Source organism: Meriones unguiculatus, chromosome 15 (genome assembly GCF_030254825.1).
Source record: "Meriones unguiculatus strain TT.TT164.6M chromosome 15, Bangor_MerUng_6.1, whole genome shotgun sequence".
In the NCBI taxonomy this organism is placed as follows: domain Eukaryota; kingdom Metazoa; phylum Chordata; class Mammalia; order Rodentia; family Muridae; genus Meriones; species Meriones unguiculatus.
In genome coordinates, this window is record NC_083362.1 from 8,256,163 (window position 1) to 8,271,846 (window position 15,684).

The 15,684-nt window shown below is 40.9% G+C and overlaps 1 protein-coding gene across 3 annotated transcripts in view; it reads left to right on the forward strand.

Moving 5' to 3' along the window:
• The first annotated feature begins 4,875 nt into the window (after window positions 1-4,875).
• LOC110540418 (zinc finger protein 431-like) overlaps window positions 4,876-15,684 on the forward strand; it is a 74,257-nt gene continuing 63,448 nt past the window's right edge. The window contains exons 1-2 of one of the 3 annotated variants that reach the window (XM_060368136.1): window positions 4,879-5,208; window positions 8,494-8,625. Coding sequence is in view for 1 of the 3 variants with exons in the window: in XM_060368135.1 (XP_060224118.1) it covers window positions 5,206-5,208 (3 nt within the window). In the remaining 2 variants the exon portion in view is untranslated. Of the gene's footprint in view, window positions 5,209-8,493; window positions 8,626-15,684 lie in introns of all 3 variants that reach the window. The other 2 variants (XR_009586399.1, XM_060368135.1) reach the window with 2 other exon arrangements.

Genomic DNA, 15,684 nt, shown 5'->3' on the forward strand with positions numbered 1-15,684 from the left:
GATACCTTAACAACACAAAGACACCCTCCCCACAAAAGAGAACTTCAGACCTATCTCTCTTATGAACATTGGTGCAAAAAAATTCAATAAAATACTTGCAAACTAAATTCAGGAACACATAATAGATATCATCCACCATGATCAAGTAGGCTTCATCCTAGTCATGCAGTGATGGTTTAATATAAGGAAGTCCATTAATGTAATCCACCATATAAACAAACTGAAGGAGAAAACCCACCTGATTATCTCCTTGGATGCCAAAAAAGCATTTAACAAATTCCAATATCCATTCATGTTTAAAGTCTTAGAGAGACGAGGGATACAAAGCACACACTTAAACACACACACACACACACACACACACACACACACATATATATGACAATATACAGCAAGCCTATAGCCAACACTAAACTAAACGGAGAGAAACTTAAATCAATCCCACTGAAATCAAGTACAAGGCAAGGCTGCCCACACTGTCTGTATCTCTTCAAAGCAGTACTTGAAGTCCTAACTAGAGCAATAAAACAACTAAAGGAGATCAAGGGGATACAACTTGGAAAGGAAGAAGTGAAAGTATCACACTATCACACTGTTTGCAGATGATATGATAGTGTACATGAGTGACACCAAAAATTCCATCAGAGAATTCCCGCAGCTGATAAACTCCTTCAGCAAAGTGGCTGAATACAAGGTAAATAAAAAAAAAAAAAAATCAGTAGCCTTCCTGTATACTTATGACAAATGGGCTGTGAAAGAAATTAGGGAAACCACATCTTTCACAAAAGCCAGAAGTAAAGTATCTAGGGGTAACAGTAACTAAGGAAGTCAAACACCTGAATGACAAGAACTTCAAGCGAATGAAGAAAGTAGTTAAAAAAAGATACCAGAAGATGGAAAGACGTCCCATGCTCAAGGATTTGTAGGATTAACATAAATCAATAAAAATGGTCATCTTACCAAAGGCAATCTATAGTGTCAATGCAAACCCCATCAAAGTACCAGAACAATTTTTCACAGACCCTGAAAGAACAATTCTAAACTCCATATGAAAAAAAACAACCCATGAAATACCTAATACAATTCTATAAAATAATAGAACTTCTGGAGGAATCTCCATCCCTGACTTAAGCTATACTATGGATCAATAGTAATAAAAACTGCATGATACTGACATAGAAATAGGCTCATTTCTCAATGGAGTCAAATCAAAGACCCAGAAATAAACCCACACAGCTATGCATGCCTGATTTTTGACAAAGAAGCCAAAACCATAAAATGGATAAAAGATAGTATCTTCAACAAATTGCGCTGGTTCGACTGGGTGTCTACATGTAGAAAAAAAAATGCAAATAGATCCATATTTATGGCCCTGCATACACTCAAGTCCTAGTGGATCAAAGACCTCAACATAAAACCAGATACACTAAATCTGCTAGAGAAGAAAAAGTGAGTACGAGTCTTGAGCTCATTGCCACAGGCGGCAATTCCTGAACAGCACAACAGAGCAGGCTCTAAGATCTACAATTAATAAATGGGACTTCTTGAAACTGAAATCTTTTGTAAAGCAAAGGACACTATCAATGGAAAGAAACGGCAGTCTACAGACTGGGAAGAGATGTTCATGAATCCTATATCTGGCAAAGGGCTAATATCCAGAATATACAAAGAACTCAAGAAATTAGATACCATCAATCCAAATAATCCAATTTAAAAATTGGATACAGAGCTAAACAGAGAATTCTCAGCAGAGGAATCACTAAGGGTGGAGAAGCAGATAAAGAAATCTTCAGTGTCCTTAGCCACCAGGGAAATACAAATCAAAACAACACTGAGATTCCATCTTACAGAAGACTCAATGGCTAAGGTCAACAACTCAAGTGACAACACATGCTGGAGAGGCTGTGGAGAAAGGGGACTTCAACTGCTCTGGAAATCAACCTGGTGCTTTCTCAGAAAACTTGGAATACCCATACCTCAATACCAATCTATACCACCCCGCAGCATACACCCAAAAGATGCTCCACCATGCAACAAGGAAATTTCTCAACTATGATCATAGCAGTTTTATTTGTAATAGCCAGAAACTGGAAACAACCTAGAAGTCCCTCAACTGAAGAATGAATAAAGAAAGGTGTGGTACATTGACACAATGGAATACTACTTAGCCATTAAAAACAAAATAATCAGGAAATTTGCAGGGCTGGAACTACAAAAGATCATCCTGAGTGGGGTAACCCAGACCCAGAAAGACACACATGGTATATACTTACTTATAAGCAGATTTTCATTATATATTACTGGATAGGCATACTGCAATGCACAGACCCCAAGAAGATAAGCCTAATGGACATCTTAGGCTTCATGTGGGCCCAGTAGCTAGGGAAGTAATTGAATTAATTAATAAAAGAAAGTATAAAGCAACTAGAGAGATAGCTTAGCAGTGAAGAGCAATGGGTGTTGTTACTGAGGACACAGAGTTCCATCCTAGAAGCCACAAGGTAGCTAACCATTTGTTGAAATGGCGTCTCCTCCATTCTTCTTACTTCATTTGGCAAACACCCATATGTATAAAATAAAAATAAGCTTACAAAAAATAGAATTCTATACAGTGGTGCAACAGCTATGAGCCAGACAGCAGCCAAGGCTGTTAAAATGACCACCTGCTGGGCCTGCATGGAAGCAGCTGTGGCTTTCCTCTGAGCCAGCCTGCACAAAACAGCCTTATTCTGAGGTAAGAACAGCTCAGCAAAGCTGATCTTCTAAGAACAGTGTCCATAGTGCTGATAGGTGGCTTTTTCTTTATGTATTATGAATTTGTGTTCTTGTCCTTTGCAGATGTGAGAACTGTGGCATAGACGCATCTATCTGTTAGATCATACCTCATGATTAATGGGTAGCATTTGCTCTAACCAATCTGCTTTCACAGTTTTATTTACTTGACTTTTAGCTTGTGGTACAAGATGAACATTCCAGAGGCATTTCTATAATTTTTATAATTTACAGATGTTTCTGCATGACTTTGAGCTAAGAATTCACTTAAATTTATCTGCTTTTACACTGTGACTTACCATGCTTAGGAGTAGGCAAACCTATATGTGGCTGAATCCAGAGTCCCTAAATTAATCTCAATGTGTCTTTTGTTGAAGAAAAGCATTGCTTTGAAAATGATTTCCATGCTCTCTTTGCCTGCCACAGGCAGAAAAAAAAAATCTTAGCTCTTTTGTCTTGGCTGTTGTGATGGCTATTCTTGGTAGTCAAATTTGCTACATCCGGGATTAACTAAAACCCAAAGACTTGGGTACTATGGGAACTTTTTCTTAATTATACCTTTGAAGTGGAAAAACACTTCTTTAATGTGGATCCCCCCATTTTAAATTAATTTTTTGATTATTACAATTTATTTACTTTGTATTCCAGTTGTAGCCCCCTCCTTTGCCCACTCCCAATCCCACTCTCACTCCCTTCCCTCCTCCACTTCCATTTGACCCTAGCTTATAAGGTCTCATTAGGACTGGCTGCATTGTCTTCCTCTGTGGCCTGGTACATCTGCACTCCCTAATCTGGATCTTTTAAGGTTTTAAGAACTACCTTTAATCTAGGCCATAGCTTCTGGTGGCAGCCTACATATATAAAGGAAAACGAAGAAGTCAGCTCTTTTTCTTTGTCTGCTTGCCCTACCTCTGTCTAGTAAGTTTCTTTTTCTTTTCTTTTCTTTTCTTTCTTTTTTTTTTTTTTTTTCGTCTGGCATTAGAGACTACTTCATCAGAATTCTGGTAATTACCGAGGACCATCTGAGACATTCAGCTTCACGGACTGAGCCTCTACTGGATTCTTCTACTGTGCATTGATAGACAGCCCTTGTTTGACTAGTTTGATCACAGCCTGTGAGATACTCTATGAAGCCCACATTCTAGACACATGGATTCATTCTATCCCTTCTGCTCATCTGCAGCCCTTGACTAATGCAGCTGTTTGTTTCCTTTTCCCTTTCCCCTAAGGAAGATGGGCTGGCTAACACAGGAGCTCCACAGGGCCTGTTATCTATTTCCTGCTTTTCTCCGGAGACGTCTCCTATCTACTAGGTGAAAAGTAGCTGCAGTTTACATGAAGCCACAAAACAAATTCTTGTTTCCCAAATTCACTCTTTAATTGTTAATATTCTGGGCATGCTTGTACTTTGTGGGGCAGATTGATAACTCCATTGCAAGTTGAGAAATGGGCTATGCAAATTATCCACCTTGATGCCAGGAGGAAGAAGTTTTTCCTGGGAGCTATGGGGGAAGCTTAGCCAAGCTCCAAACAAGGGACAAGGTGAACAGGAAAGGGGAGTGTCAGGAGGCTGCGCTGCAGGAGTTGGAGTGATGGGTCCTCCTCCGGGCCAGGGGTGGGGAAGATGGAGAGGAGATTAGAGGAACCGCACAATTACTACTGAAATGCAAATCTCTGTGTATCTGGAAAATGTCTGGCCACTAACTGAAAGCCTAAGCCGGGAACTTCTATGCTGTGTCCCTGCTTGTCATTCCAAACTCACTGGCGAATCAGTGAGTCTCCAGGCAGACCTGCCAGTCAGACGAGGCGGGCCCTCTCAGGTGCCGTTTTTTTTTTTTTTTTTGTTTTTTTGTTTTTGTTTTTTTTTTTTTTTTTTCAGGATATGCTCTGTAGCCGAGCAGGCTCGACAGGTTCCTTGTTATGTACTCTGAGCGCTGCTGCTGGGTGCTGCGGTGGGATCAAGCAAACTTCATGCCTTGGTTAGCTCAGGGCCCGGAGCAGGGAAGAGCAGGCGGCTGAGCAGCGGGAGCTGCAGTGCTGGGTGCTTCCCGGGCTGGGCGGGACGACAGGCGGGTGGGCTACTGTAGGACGAGGCACAAGTGCTACTGAAAGGCAAATCTCTGCAGATACGGAAAAACTCTGCAGATCTGGAAAAACTCTGGCATTGGACTGGAAGCTAAGGCAGGAAACACTATGCTGTGTCCCTCCAGTACACTCCAGCCCTAAGGGAGGTGCTGATGTCACTCAAAACTCACCGGCCAATAAGGGCCTTTACGCGGACCTGTCAGTCAAATTCGGAGGAGAGATTTTTCCGGGTTGCGAGGTGTAGCTTCTGCTGTGTAGCTGAGCAGGCTTGAATCTATCCCTGTGATCTACTCTGAGTGCTGCTGCTGGGTGCTTTGAGTGGATTCAGACAAGCTCCGAAGTCGGGACATGGTGAGTGCAGGGTCACTGCCCACAGCGGGGAAGAGCGGGCGGCTGCACAGCGGGGAAGAGCGGGCGGCGGCACAGCGGGGAAGAGCGGGCGGCTGCACAGCGGGAGCTGGTGTAGTGGCTCCTCTCTGGGGCTGGAAGGTGAGCGGCGGCCAGAGGCGGCCGCGTGTGAGATCCCCTGTGGTTCTAGTCACTGTCTGGACCCCGCGGTGGCCTCTGAACAACTTCGCTATGGGGGCTGCATCCGGGCAAGGCGTTTGGAGCAAGGCCTATGTGTAGAAACATCCTAGGCAGGATGCCAAACTCGGGGAACCTTAGTTTCTCCTTGTCTTTTACAAGTTCGGCTCTTACCATTTAACATTTAGGGATAACATCCATTTGGAGTTGATTTTATGGAGGCTGTGAAAGGCAACTCATGTGTAGAGTAGGACTCCAATGTTAACTGTGATGTAGAAGATTATAATTGATGATGGAAAGGATTTGCCAATGCTGAGAACATAGTAAGAGAAAACAAAGTAGAATTTAGCTGAGGGAGGACGTCTCTGAAATGTCCCCACAGAGAACTCCTATGCTGACCAGGCCTCTTAGGGATTAGTATGCTATGAAACACATGCTTGTTCACCAGAAGTGTCCAGAAATTTGGCTCCAAACTATGACAAAGGAGACACCTCTTATGTACAACCAGCTGCTAGGTCCATCCTCACATCAACAAACAAACAAACAAACAAAACAAACAACAAACCCAGCGTCTGACAAGCTGCTCAGTGGGGCATTACAGGGTCACAAGCAACGCTAAGGCGGGGTGTGACATAAAGGTTCACTTTTCTTCTTGAGAAAAGCAGAGCTTTGCCACACGGGCAAGACTTCCCAGGTGACAACTCTTTGAAAAGGAAAAACGCTGTTGTGTTGAGTGGCTGGCCTGATGGGGCAAGGCTTTCTATGAGGCCCTCATGCATGGAGAATGACATAGGTCCTTCTCAAACCCAGGAACATGCTTGGCAAAGCTAGTAATGGCCTGGGGCCTCGGCCTTGGGTGCTGCCCCTAAGGCCCCTATGTATTGGGTAAGGAATTGAGCTCCTTCTCTAAAGCAAGGGATACTGTTTGGGAGAGCTGGTAATGGTCTCAGGTCAGGGCCTTTGGGGAGGGATTGCTTCAGATCCTGAGAATAGAACTCATTCCACCACATGGGGCTGTGGTTATCAGTCCCAAGTCCACTGTGGGCTTGGTCAGTGGAAATACCCTGTGTTCCCCTTGTGCAGTATTGTTTTATTAGACTCTCCTGAGTTTGTCCCATTGCATAATAGTTTCTGCTGACTTCGTAGAAATTTCCCATTTTGACCAAGCCCTCTCAGTCAGTCAATGGAGATCACAGCTATGGGAGTGAGGATTAGAAGAAGGCAAGAATGAAATAAGCCCAGTCAGGACTTGATGAGATAGGAAACCAGTTTTATTTTTCTCCAAGCTCCTTCTGTTCTGAAGAACAGCTTATATGAGCACAACCTGCCACATATGAAGACAAGGAGTAAAAATTAGCTCTAAGTTGCTCTTCCAACTTCCTTATGGTTGCTCTTCCAACTTCCTTATGACATGTATTCTTGGAACATTCGCTCTGAATAGTTTCTTTGCAAAAACATCCTGATGGTAGAAAAACAAGTCTAACTTGGCCAGGGGAAGTTGAATTAACAGCAGCCTTCTGAGATAGCTGCACCATGGCTCCTGACACCATTTCTTTCCATTGCCCCCCGTAAGTAGTCTACAAGATGCTGTTCTGAAGATGCTTGGACATTGTAAGACATAGCTTACGGAAGAACTACTCACCCCAGCTGTTATGCTTTCCATCTTCTACCTTCCCTATGGTCTCATCTTCTGGCATCTTCAACTTGGGACCCTGTCGATGAAAAGTGTCCTGATGTTTTAGAGCTTAGGGTACTTAAACAATCCTGGGAACATCTTTGCTGTACGAATCTCCCATCTGTCTAGGTGGCTAGACTTGCAGTCTCCAGTCCATATTAAATTGTTCAAAACCTAACAATTTCAGGCCTGAACCTGAAAGAGGCTTACGGGTGTCAGCATCTGTGGCATGCAGAATCTGTTCTCGACTGGCTTTTCTTGGAGCATTAGCCAGAGCTGGATGCATGCTGTCATTAAAGAGATTTTTCTTACTCTTTTAATTTTGTGTGGAGTGATTTCTTCCTAGGAAGGCATATTAATTCTAAGACAGCTATATTTTCAGGCTTTGAGAAAAATGTGTCAGAGAGAAGCTATTTTGACTCAGGTTTCCTTGTTCCTGGTCTGTTGCTTCCCATGGCAATGACTTTGCTTTCCTCTATGAAAATTTCTATATTCTTTAAAGGACTGCACCAAAAGAGGGTTTTAAAATAACCCATCTGAGCCATGAAATGAACTTTTCAGTGTAGTAACAGGGAAAGGATTTGCATGTGGAGCGTGACTTCTTCCTTCAGACCAGACAGGAGGAAAGGCTTGCTGTGTACACTGCAGGGTGAAACAGGATAAGCAATAGCTAGATCTCAGACTCAAGTTTAAGGAAGTTAGCTGTGGTTGTCATCCTCGTGAAGAAGGACTTGTTTGATGCAGGGTGGGTGATTTTTAGCAATTTCCCAGCATGGATTAATTCATGCATGTGAATAAAACAGACCAGATTGGTGGGTGTACAATTTGGGTAGGTTAGCTTGAGCCAGTGAGTAAAGAATTTTCACTTTAAGGGGGTGTCCTATGTAGATATGTGCAATCCTTATTGACACAGTGAATTCAGCTCAGGAATTTGAAAACATATGCCATTAGTGGTAGCTGTGTGTATCGGGTTACAGATCTCAGCAGCTGACATTGAACACAGGGACAAGGTCAAACAGTATCTTATTAATGTCATTCCCTCTATGCGGGAAGGACCTGCTCTTTTTCAAAGTCAGTATTCCTGTGTGTTTCTTCAGTTATGTTTATCTTTTTGTTTGTTTTAGTTTCATTTTCTACAGAGGATTTCTCTGTGTAGTCTTGGCTGTCCTGGATTTGCTTTGTAGACCAGGCTGACCTTGAACTCACAGTGATCCACCTGCCTCTGCCTTCTCGAGAGTGCTGGGATTACACGTATGCTCCACTGTGCCCAGTTTATATTTATCTTTTTAAAATGTCATTGTTGTTATTACTTATCAGATTTTTTTCTTTATGCATCACTGCTCTAATCTCTTATTTGTCTCTATTTTTTCATGTTTCCCAGTCATTAAGAATTTCATTCCTTTTTCTCAGGGGCTTTCATATTTGTTTCTGTTTAGAGCAATGTCTCCTGTAGCTCAGACTTTCTTCACGCTGTGTGGTTAAGACTTGCTTTGTACACCTAATCCTGCCTGTGCTTCCCAGTGCCTAGAAGACAGTTGTGGAACTCCTTTCAGGCTGGGCCTTGACAGGTTAGTGAGAAAGAAAAGACAACAGTAAATGAGTATCTTCCAACCTTTCTGGATTTGGGTGGAGAAATTACAAATTAGAGGGAACTGTATAAGAACTGAGATCACTGACCAGTTTTGAAGCTGCTGTAATCAGAACACAGAAAAAGAGGACGAGGAAGGAAGGTGAGAGCTTTCTTCCTTTGACAGCATTTGATACGAGCAATGAGGAGTTAGGTATTCAATTTTGGATGATGGGTAAAAGTCCAAACTGGCTGTTTTTGGGGGGCTGGAGGGCGGAGGTGTTGTGGGCATGGGTGTGTGGGTCACAGACCAAGGCGATCAAGAATATGGATGAGGAGCTGAACTTATTTCCAGAAAGCAAATTTCTGTTATTACACTGGCTTACCCAATGCAGAAGATCTGGACAAACTAACAACTCACAATATCAGAGAAATGATGTAATGGTTGGCTTGCTCTAGTATTTATGTTTAATCCCTGAAGTGTATTGAAGCATAAAGCCTGCTTCAACTTAAAAAAGAAAAGTTTGAGATTATAAATAAGTGATGTCAACCTTCTTGCTTTTCCCTACTATTAAGGCTCAGATCCTGGGAAAAACGGCCAATGTGTCTGTTAAACAAATCAAAGCATACCTGCCTGTCGGGTTCTCTCAGCATCCCTCAGTTCCCACCTGTTGCAGGGTAATGGTCTGTATACACTGTCCTCTAGCCCAGGTATTGGACTGCCCTTCTCCCAGCTGCCCTTCCTTATGTAACCCAAACATTTTGGTTACCTGGTCTTTTTCATCTATCATTTACCCTCCTGGCCTCTTGGACTGGCTCTCCCCTCATCCCTGTCTTCACACAGCTCAGAGTCATGTCCATTATGGACTCTCCAGATGGCCCTGTGTCTGGCTGTGCTCTCTCTTTCATCTGTAATAAACTTTCTACTCCACCATACTTAGGAGCAGCCATGTCCTTTCCTTTATCTTTCTTTCTTTTCTTTCTTTCTTTCTTTCTTTCTTTCTTTCTTTCTTTCTTTCTTTCTTTCCTTCTTTCCTTCCTTCCTTCCTTTCCTTCCTTTCTGCTTTCTTTCTTTCTTTCTTTCTTTCTTTCTTTCTTTCTTTCTTTCTTTCTTTCCTTCCTTCCTTCCTTCCTTCCTTCCTTCCTTCCTTCCTTCCTTCTTTTTTTATTCATCTCCACTTATAGTCAAAGTTCTAGAGCATAGGGCCTCTCTGTTTGGAAAAGAGATCAGTACTATCTGGAGGATCAGAAATGTAACAGTTTAGCTGTCACTTTGAGTTACTTTTGTTAGAGTCATGGAGTCTGTTTTTATTTAATTTCTAAATACTAACAATCAAAGGCAATATTGGTGAAGTTCACACTTTTCCTGGTGGAGTTTCCTCATGTATTTTGATGAAAACTTGAAAATATATTTAGGCTTATGTCTTTGGCTTTTTCTATCCATCCTCTCATTCTTTCACAAATGTTGAACACATTCTTAAGTGTTGTAAATTTGTGGTAAGGACAGAAGTTACATTGAGCCAATGTGTACTCTTTCTTCATAAATCTATTGAGAATTTTGTGTTTTCTCACATGGCATATAGGTTTGGAATTGGCTTTCTTGTTATAAATTGTTAGGAATTTTTTTTGATTGTATTGAATTTATGCTGCAAACTGAACAAAGCCAACATCCTTTTTTTTTTTTTTTTGGAAAATACATTATCTTAATGATGTTGTTTACTGTAGTACATATGGGTAAAAGATATTCTTCTACATAATCATTCATTTAGCAAACTACAGTGTGTGTAACTGAAACTGAAATTGATGTGAAATAATGTAAAAAGCCATAGAAAGAGGACTTAATTATAGAGTTTAGTGACACAGAATACATCATAAAAGCTCTCACAGCAAGTATCATTTAATTGATAAGACAAAATATGAAAATAAAATGTGTTCCAGAATTGAACAATGAACATGAATGTGACATGGGATTGTGTATTAGCATGCAAAATAAACTCTGATAGCAGTAATTTGGGAATTTCCACAGATATAAACTAAAGTTTGTTAAAACCATGTTCTATTGTTAGAGTTGACGTAAAATTGCACATATTCAGTGTGTGTATTCTACTGCATCTGGACCTATTATCACATTACCACACACACAAAAAAAACCAACACAGTAAACCATGCTCTCACACACTCTCACTGTATTCATGCTGATGTGTGCCTACAGAGTTTTCATAAAGTGACAGAAATGCTATGGATTCCAGCAAATCTCGGTATATTTTCCATACACTTGAAATTAGTATTATGACACATCAGAATTCTCATGTTCATTGCAGTTATATTCACAGTGCCCTAAATAGGAAAGTCACCTCAGTGCTCAGGAAGACATTGTGCTAAATGAATGAAGACAATAGGTTTGTGTATAAAGGATTATCCACTTATAAAAGACTGCCGCAGTTAGTGTTATATTCATTACGAAACAGCGTGTAATTACCACTTAGTCAGTGTCAACCAACCCACTTCTTTCTCCCACCTGATTTTCTTCTGTAGTGCACTCTCATCTGTCAGATGGGTGTCAGGACTTCAGCCATCTTCTCTACACTACACGTAGCAATAGAAAACAAAGGGGAGAAGGAACACAGAATCTAGCTGAAGTCTTCACCTTCAAAGAAAGTTTCTAACATTTTTTTTGGTTGGTATGTGCAGAAGAAAAAGTCAAGATCAAGCTTTTGTAGCAAGAGTTGTTATAGAGATGATAAGCCAATGTGCCATTATAGTATACAGTAAAATGCAGAAAGTCAGTTCATATGGATGGTATGAGAACTTTTTGCGAATGATCCATACTACACAAGAAGTAAAAATGGGGTTATGAAGCAAACTGACGTGTATTATTTGAATTTCAATAATCACAATAAATTGTAGTTGAATAAAATAATAACAGCCTCAGACAAGTGACCCATCTCTCAGTTTTCTTCTAGTCACTTAACATGCCTTCAACGGTAACACTTTCATTTTTGCTTTGGAGAATTTGTTTAAACATTTAACATTTTTATATATCATTTTGTATATGTTTAGCACATTACACAAATAATGTAGCAATACTACATAACATTACATAAGTGTTTTGATTATTTGAATATGATTAAAGCATTAGTTTTTGCTTGTTATTTTTATAGAGAAGTAAGAGTACTCTTTTGGAATTAAATGAGCAGGAAATAGAGGTAATTAATTCCACAAACAAAACTAGTGAAAGCTAACACAGGGAAATGACCTGTGTTCATTTTCTTTATGATACGTGTTTCACATTTCTGAGAGCAAAACTTCTAATTTCACAGATCTGGACAGGGTCCCAAAATGAGCTTGTCCCGAACTTCTGCATGACGCTCACCCTCTGCACACCATGAGAACTGTGTCTGTGAAAATCATGCTTTTTCCTGTCTTCACTGTTCTGCTTCTCTTTGCTCACTGTTGCTTCCCTTCTTTGCATTTTCATTTAGGAAAATTTGAATGAATGTTTTTTAATGGAAATAGATTTTTTCTCTCATATAATATATTTTGATAACTGTTGTCTTCCCTCAACTCCTATTTCCAGCCTTTTTCTCTCTTTCCTAGAGCCACTCCACTGTTGCAGTATATTTGATCCCATTGTGAACCCCCAAATTGTGAACTCTAAAACGCTGTTTCTTGTTTGGTTCAGTTAAGCCCCATCACACTCCTTTACTCCAATACCTTTTTATTGTAAACGGGTGAATAAACAAACAGGGTTTCACAGTTCACAATTTTGGGGTTCACAACGGGATCAAATATCTTTCAACATTTACCCCTTTTGTCTAATAAAAGACTTTTTCTGGAACATCAATGAATTGTAAATTATCAGGGAAATATTATATTCACAGTGTCTAGTCTATATGTAATTAGCAACCTTGAAGAAAGTATTCTACTAACCTATCTTGGTGAGTCCAAAGTACTGAACCTAAATCACTTTGTATCAAAACTTGCAATACCAATTAAAAATCATCTTTTTAGACCTAAAACATCTTTCTAAATCCTAAAGAACTTAATCTTAATTCTAAGATGATAACTATTCAGTCTTCAACCCTTCTCAGAGACCTGAGAAGGATTAATATCTGAATAAACAAGAAGTGCAGAGCAAGCAGCTTCCAAAACTATAGAAATGACAGAGACTGCTGGCTGCCTGGACATTTAATGAAGCTATCTCTAAAAGGATGGAGCATCACCTTCAGCCTTCTGACTCGGAATATCTGACACATTTTTCTGTGTAACAGGTATTATTCAGAACTTGCATACCTTGTCCTTGCAAAGCTCAGCATTTGACTTTCTTCACCCAGTTTGTCCAGCATTCTGTCTGCAGTAGAAACAAGAGCATTCCTTGCTTGGTGGGTTAGCTTGCCACATAGGAAGCCATCTCCTAAAGGAGAAAATTTTTTGATGGTCATCATCTTCTTCAAAGTCTAAAAGGGATGCTGTGGGAGCTGACATGTCTCATTGTAAAAAAAATTCTCTAATTAATAAAATATCTTTAAATGCCATTATTTAACTTTATTAAGTCCTATGTACAGAAAGCTCTTGGATTAAAAGTGTGTGTTAGGGCTGGGTGAGCCACACCATAATCCCCTGTTTACAATGAAAAGTTGTAGGATTAACGGTGTGTGATAGGACGCAACCACACCAAACAAGATACAGGGTTTTACAGTCCACAATGTTGGCATTCACATCGGGATCAAATATCCTGCAGCACTCTACCTTCTCTGTTTCCTCTTCAGAAAAGAGCTTTCCTCTCTAGGACAGCCAAACAAGACCAAACAAGATATAAAAAGACAAGACAGTAGTCCTCTATTGAGGCCGGACAAGGCAACCCAATAGGAGGAAAAGTCACAAGAGCAGGTGAGAGAGTCAGAGCTACACCTGCTCCTGCTGTGAGGAGTCACACACACACAAAATACCAAGCTAACAGCCATAATATATCAGCAGAGGACCTGGCGCAGACCCGTACACTCACCATGCCTGCTCTTTAAGTCCCTGGGAGTTTCCTGGGCACCCACGCAGTGGAAGGTATGGATTTCTTTTTGTGGCATGGGTCTCAAGTTAAACCTAACATTGGTTGGCCGCTCAAACAAATTTGGTGCCACCATGCCTCTGCATATGTTGCAGGGAAGACAGATTTTAGTTAAAAGGTTTTTCAGGTGGGTTGGTGTCCAGGGTGTTCTTTAGGCAGCCTATAGATACCTTCTCCCCCCAAACAGACTAGAACATAGGGTGAAGTCTCCAGGCCTGCACCTGCTTGACCTCTCTTAATTCGGTGAGCTCTGTGGAAGTTGCCCTCAGAGATGTGGCCCTGCTGTAAGTTCTCAGAGAGCAATGTTCTGTCCTGCATCAGCCTGGGTTCTTTAGGGATCTCCATGAGACCTGCTCTGCCAATAGCTCAATGGAATGTAACCCAGAACCACCACTGGAGCCCTGCCTATCTAGGTCAGACTCCATATCTCCATTGCTAGGGCTCTTCACTAAGGTCCTAGATTCCAGGGTGTCACCAGGGCACTAGGTTTCTACACTAACCCAAATGCCCCCTAATTCCAGCTGTTCCCCCTGCACTGAATTCTGTCCCTCTATCCACCCCTACCTTATCACTCCCAATCCTGTCTGCATTCACCCCTGGTCTACCCACAGACTCTGTTCTATTTCCTTCTTCTGGGAAAATTCATGCTGCAACCCTATACCTGTCCTCTCTTGTTGATTATAGACGGATTATCATTTATGTAATAGGTAATATCCATTTATAAGTTTCTGGGTCTTGGTTCCCTCACCTGGCTTAGGTTTTTTTTTTTCCTAAGTTGCATCTATTTTCCTGTAAATTTAATGATGTCATTTTTAACAGCTTAAGTATATACTCCATTGTGTAAATGTACCAAATTTTCTTCATCTGTTCTTCAGTTGAGAGAAATCTAACTTGTTTTCCAGTTTCTGTCCAGTATGAGTAAAGCCAACATAGATGAGCAAGTGCCCTTGTGGTAAGATGGAACGTCTTTTGGGTCTATGCCCAGGAGTAGTTTAGCTGGGCCTTGAGGTGGATTGATTTCTAGTTTTCTGAGGAACTGAAACACTGAGCTCCACTGGGGCTGTCTTAGTTTGTCCTCCCACCAGCAATGATGGGGTGTTTCCCCCTTTCCACATCCTTGCCAGCACGAGCTGTCACTGTATTACTGATTATTGGTCTTAGTCATTCTGACATGTGTGAGAAGGAATCTCCAAGTAGTTTTCACTTGCATTGCTGTGATGGCTAAGTTGCTGAAGATTTCTTTACGTGTTTCCTAGCCATTTGAGATTCCTGTTTACATTTTTACCCCCTTTCTTTCAATCGAAGTTTTCATTTATTGAATATCTAGTTTCTTGAGATCTTTATACAGTTTGTATTTGTGGAGTTGGTAAAACTCTTTCCCCATTCCTTAGGTTGTCTCTTTGTCCATTTGACTCTGTGTGTGTGTGGGTCTCTGTGTTTGTATGTGTATTTGCATTTGTGTGTGTGTTTTACAGGAGCTTTTAAGTTTTATGAGGACCCATTTATTAATTGTTGATCTTAGTGCCTGTACTATTGGTGCTCTGTTCAGAAGATTGTCTTTTGTGCCACTGCATTCATGGCTGTTTCCCACTTCTGTTGTATCAGTTTCAGTGTGTCTGGCTTTACTTTGAGGTTTTTGATCCACTTGGACTTGTGTTTTGTGCAGAGTGATGTATATGGATTTCTTTGCATTCTGCATGCAGAGATACAGTTTAACCAGCACCATTTATTGAAGGTGCTGTCTTTGTAAAAATGTTTTATTTGTTTATTATTAATATAGTGTTCTGTCTGTATGTGTGCCTGCATGCTAGAAGAGAGCACCATATCTCATTATAGATGGTTATGAGCCACCATGTGGTTGCTAGGGATTGAACTTGGGACCTTTGGAAATACAACCAGTGTTCTTATTTATCCTCTGAGCCATCTCTCCAACCCCAACAGCTAGCACTCTTAACCTGTAAGCCATCTGTCCAGCTCCAAAGGTGCTGTCTTTTTCCA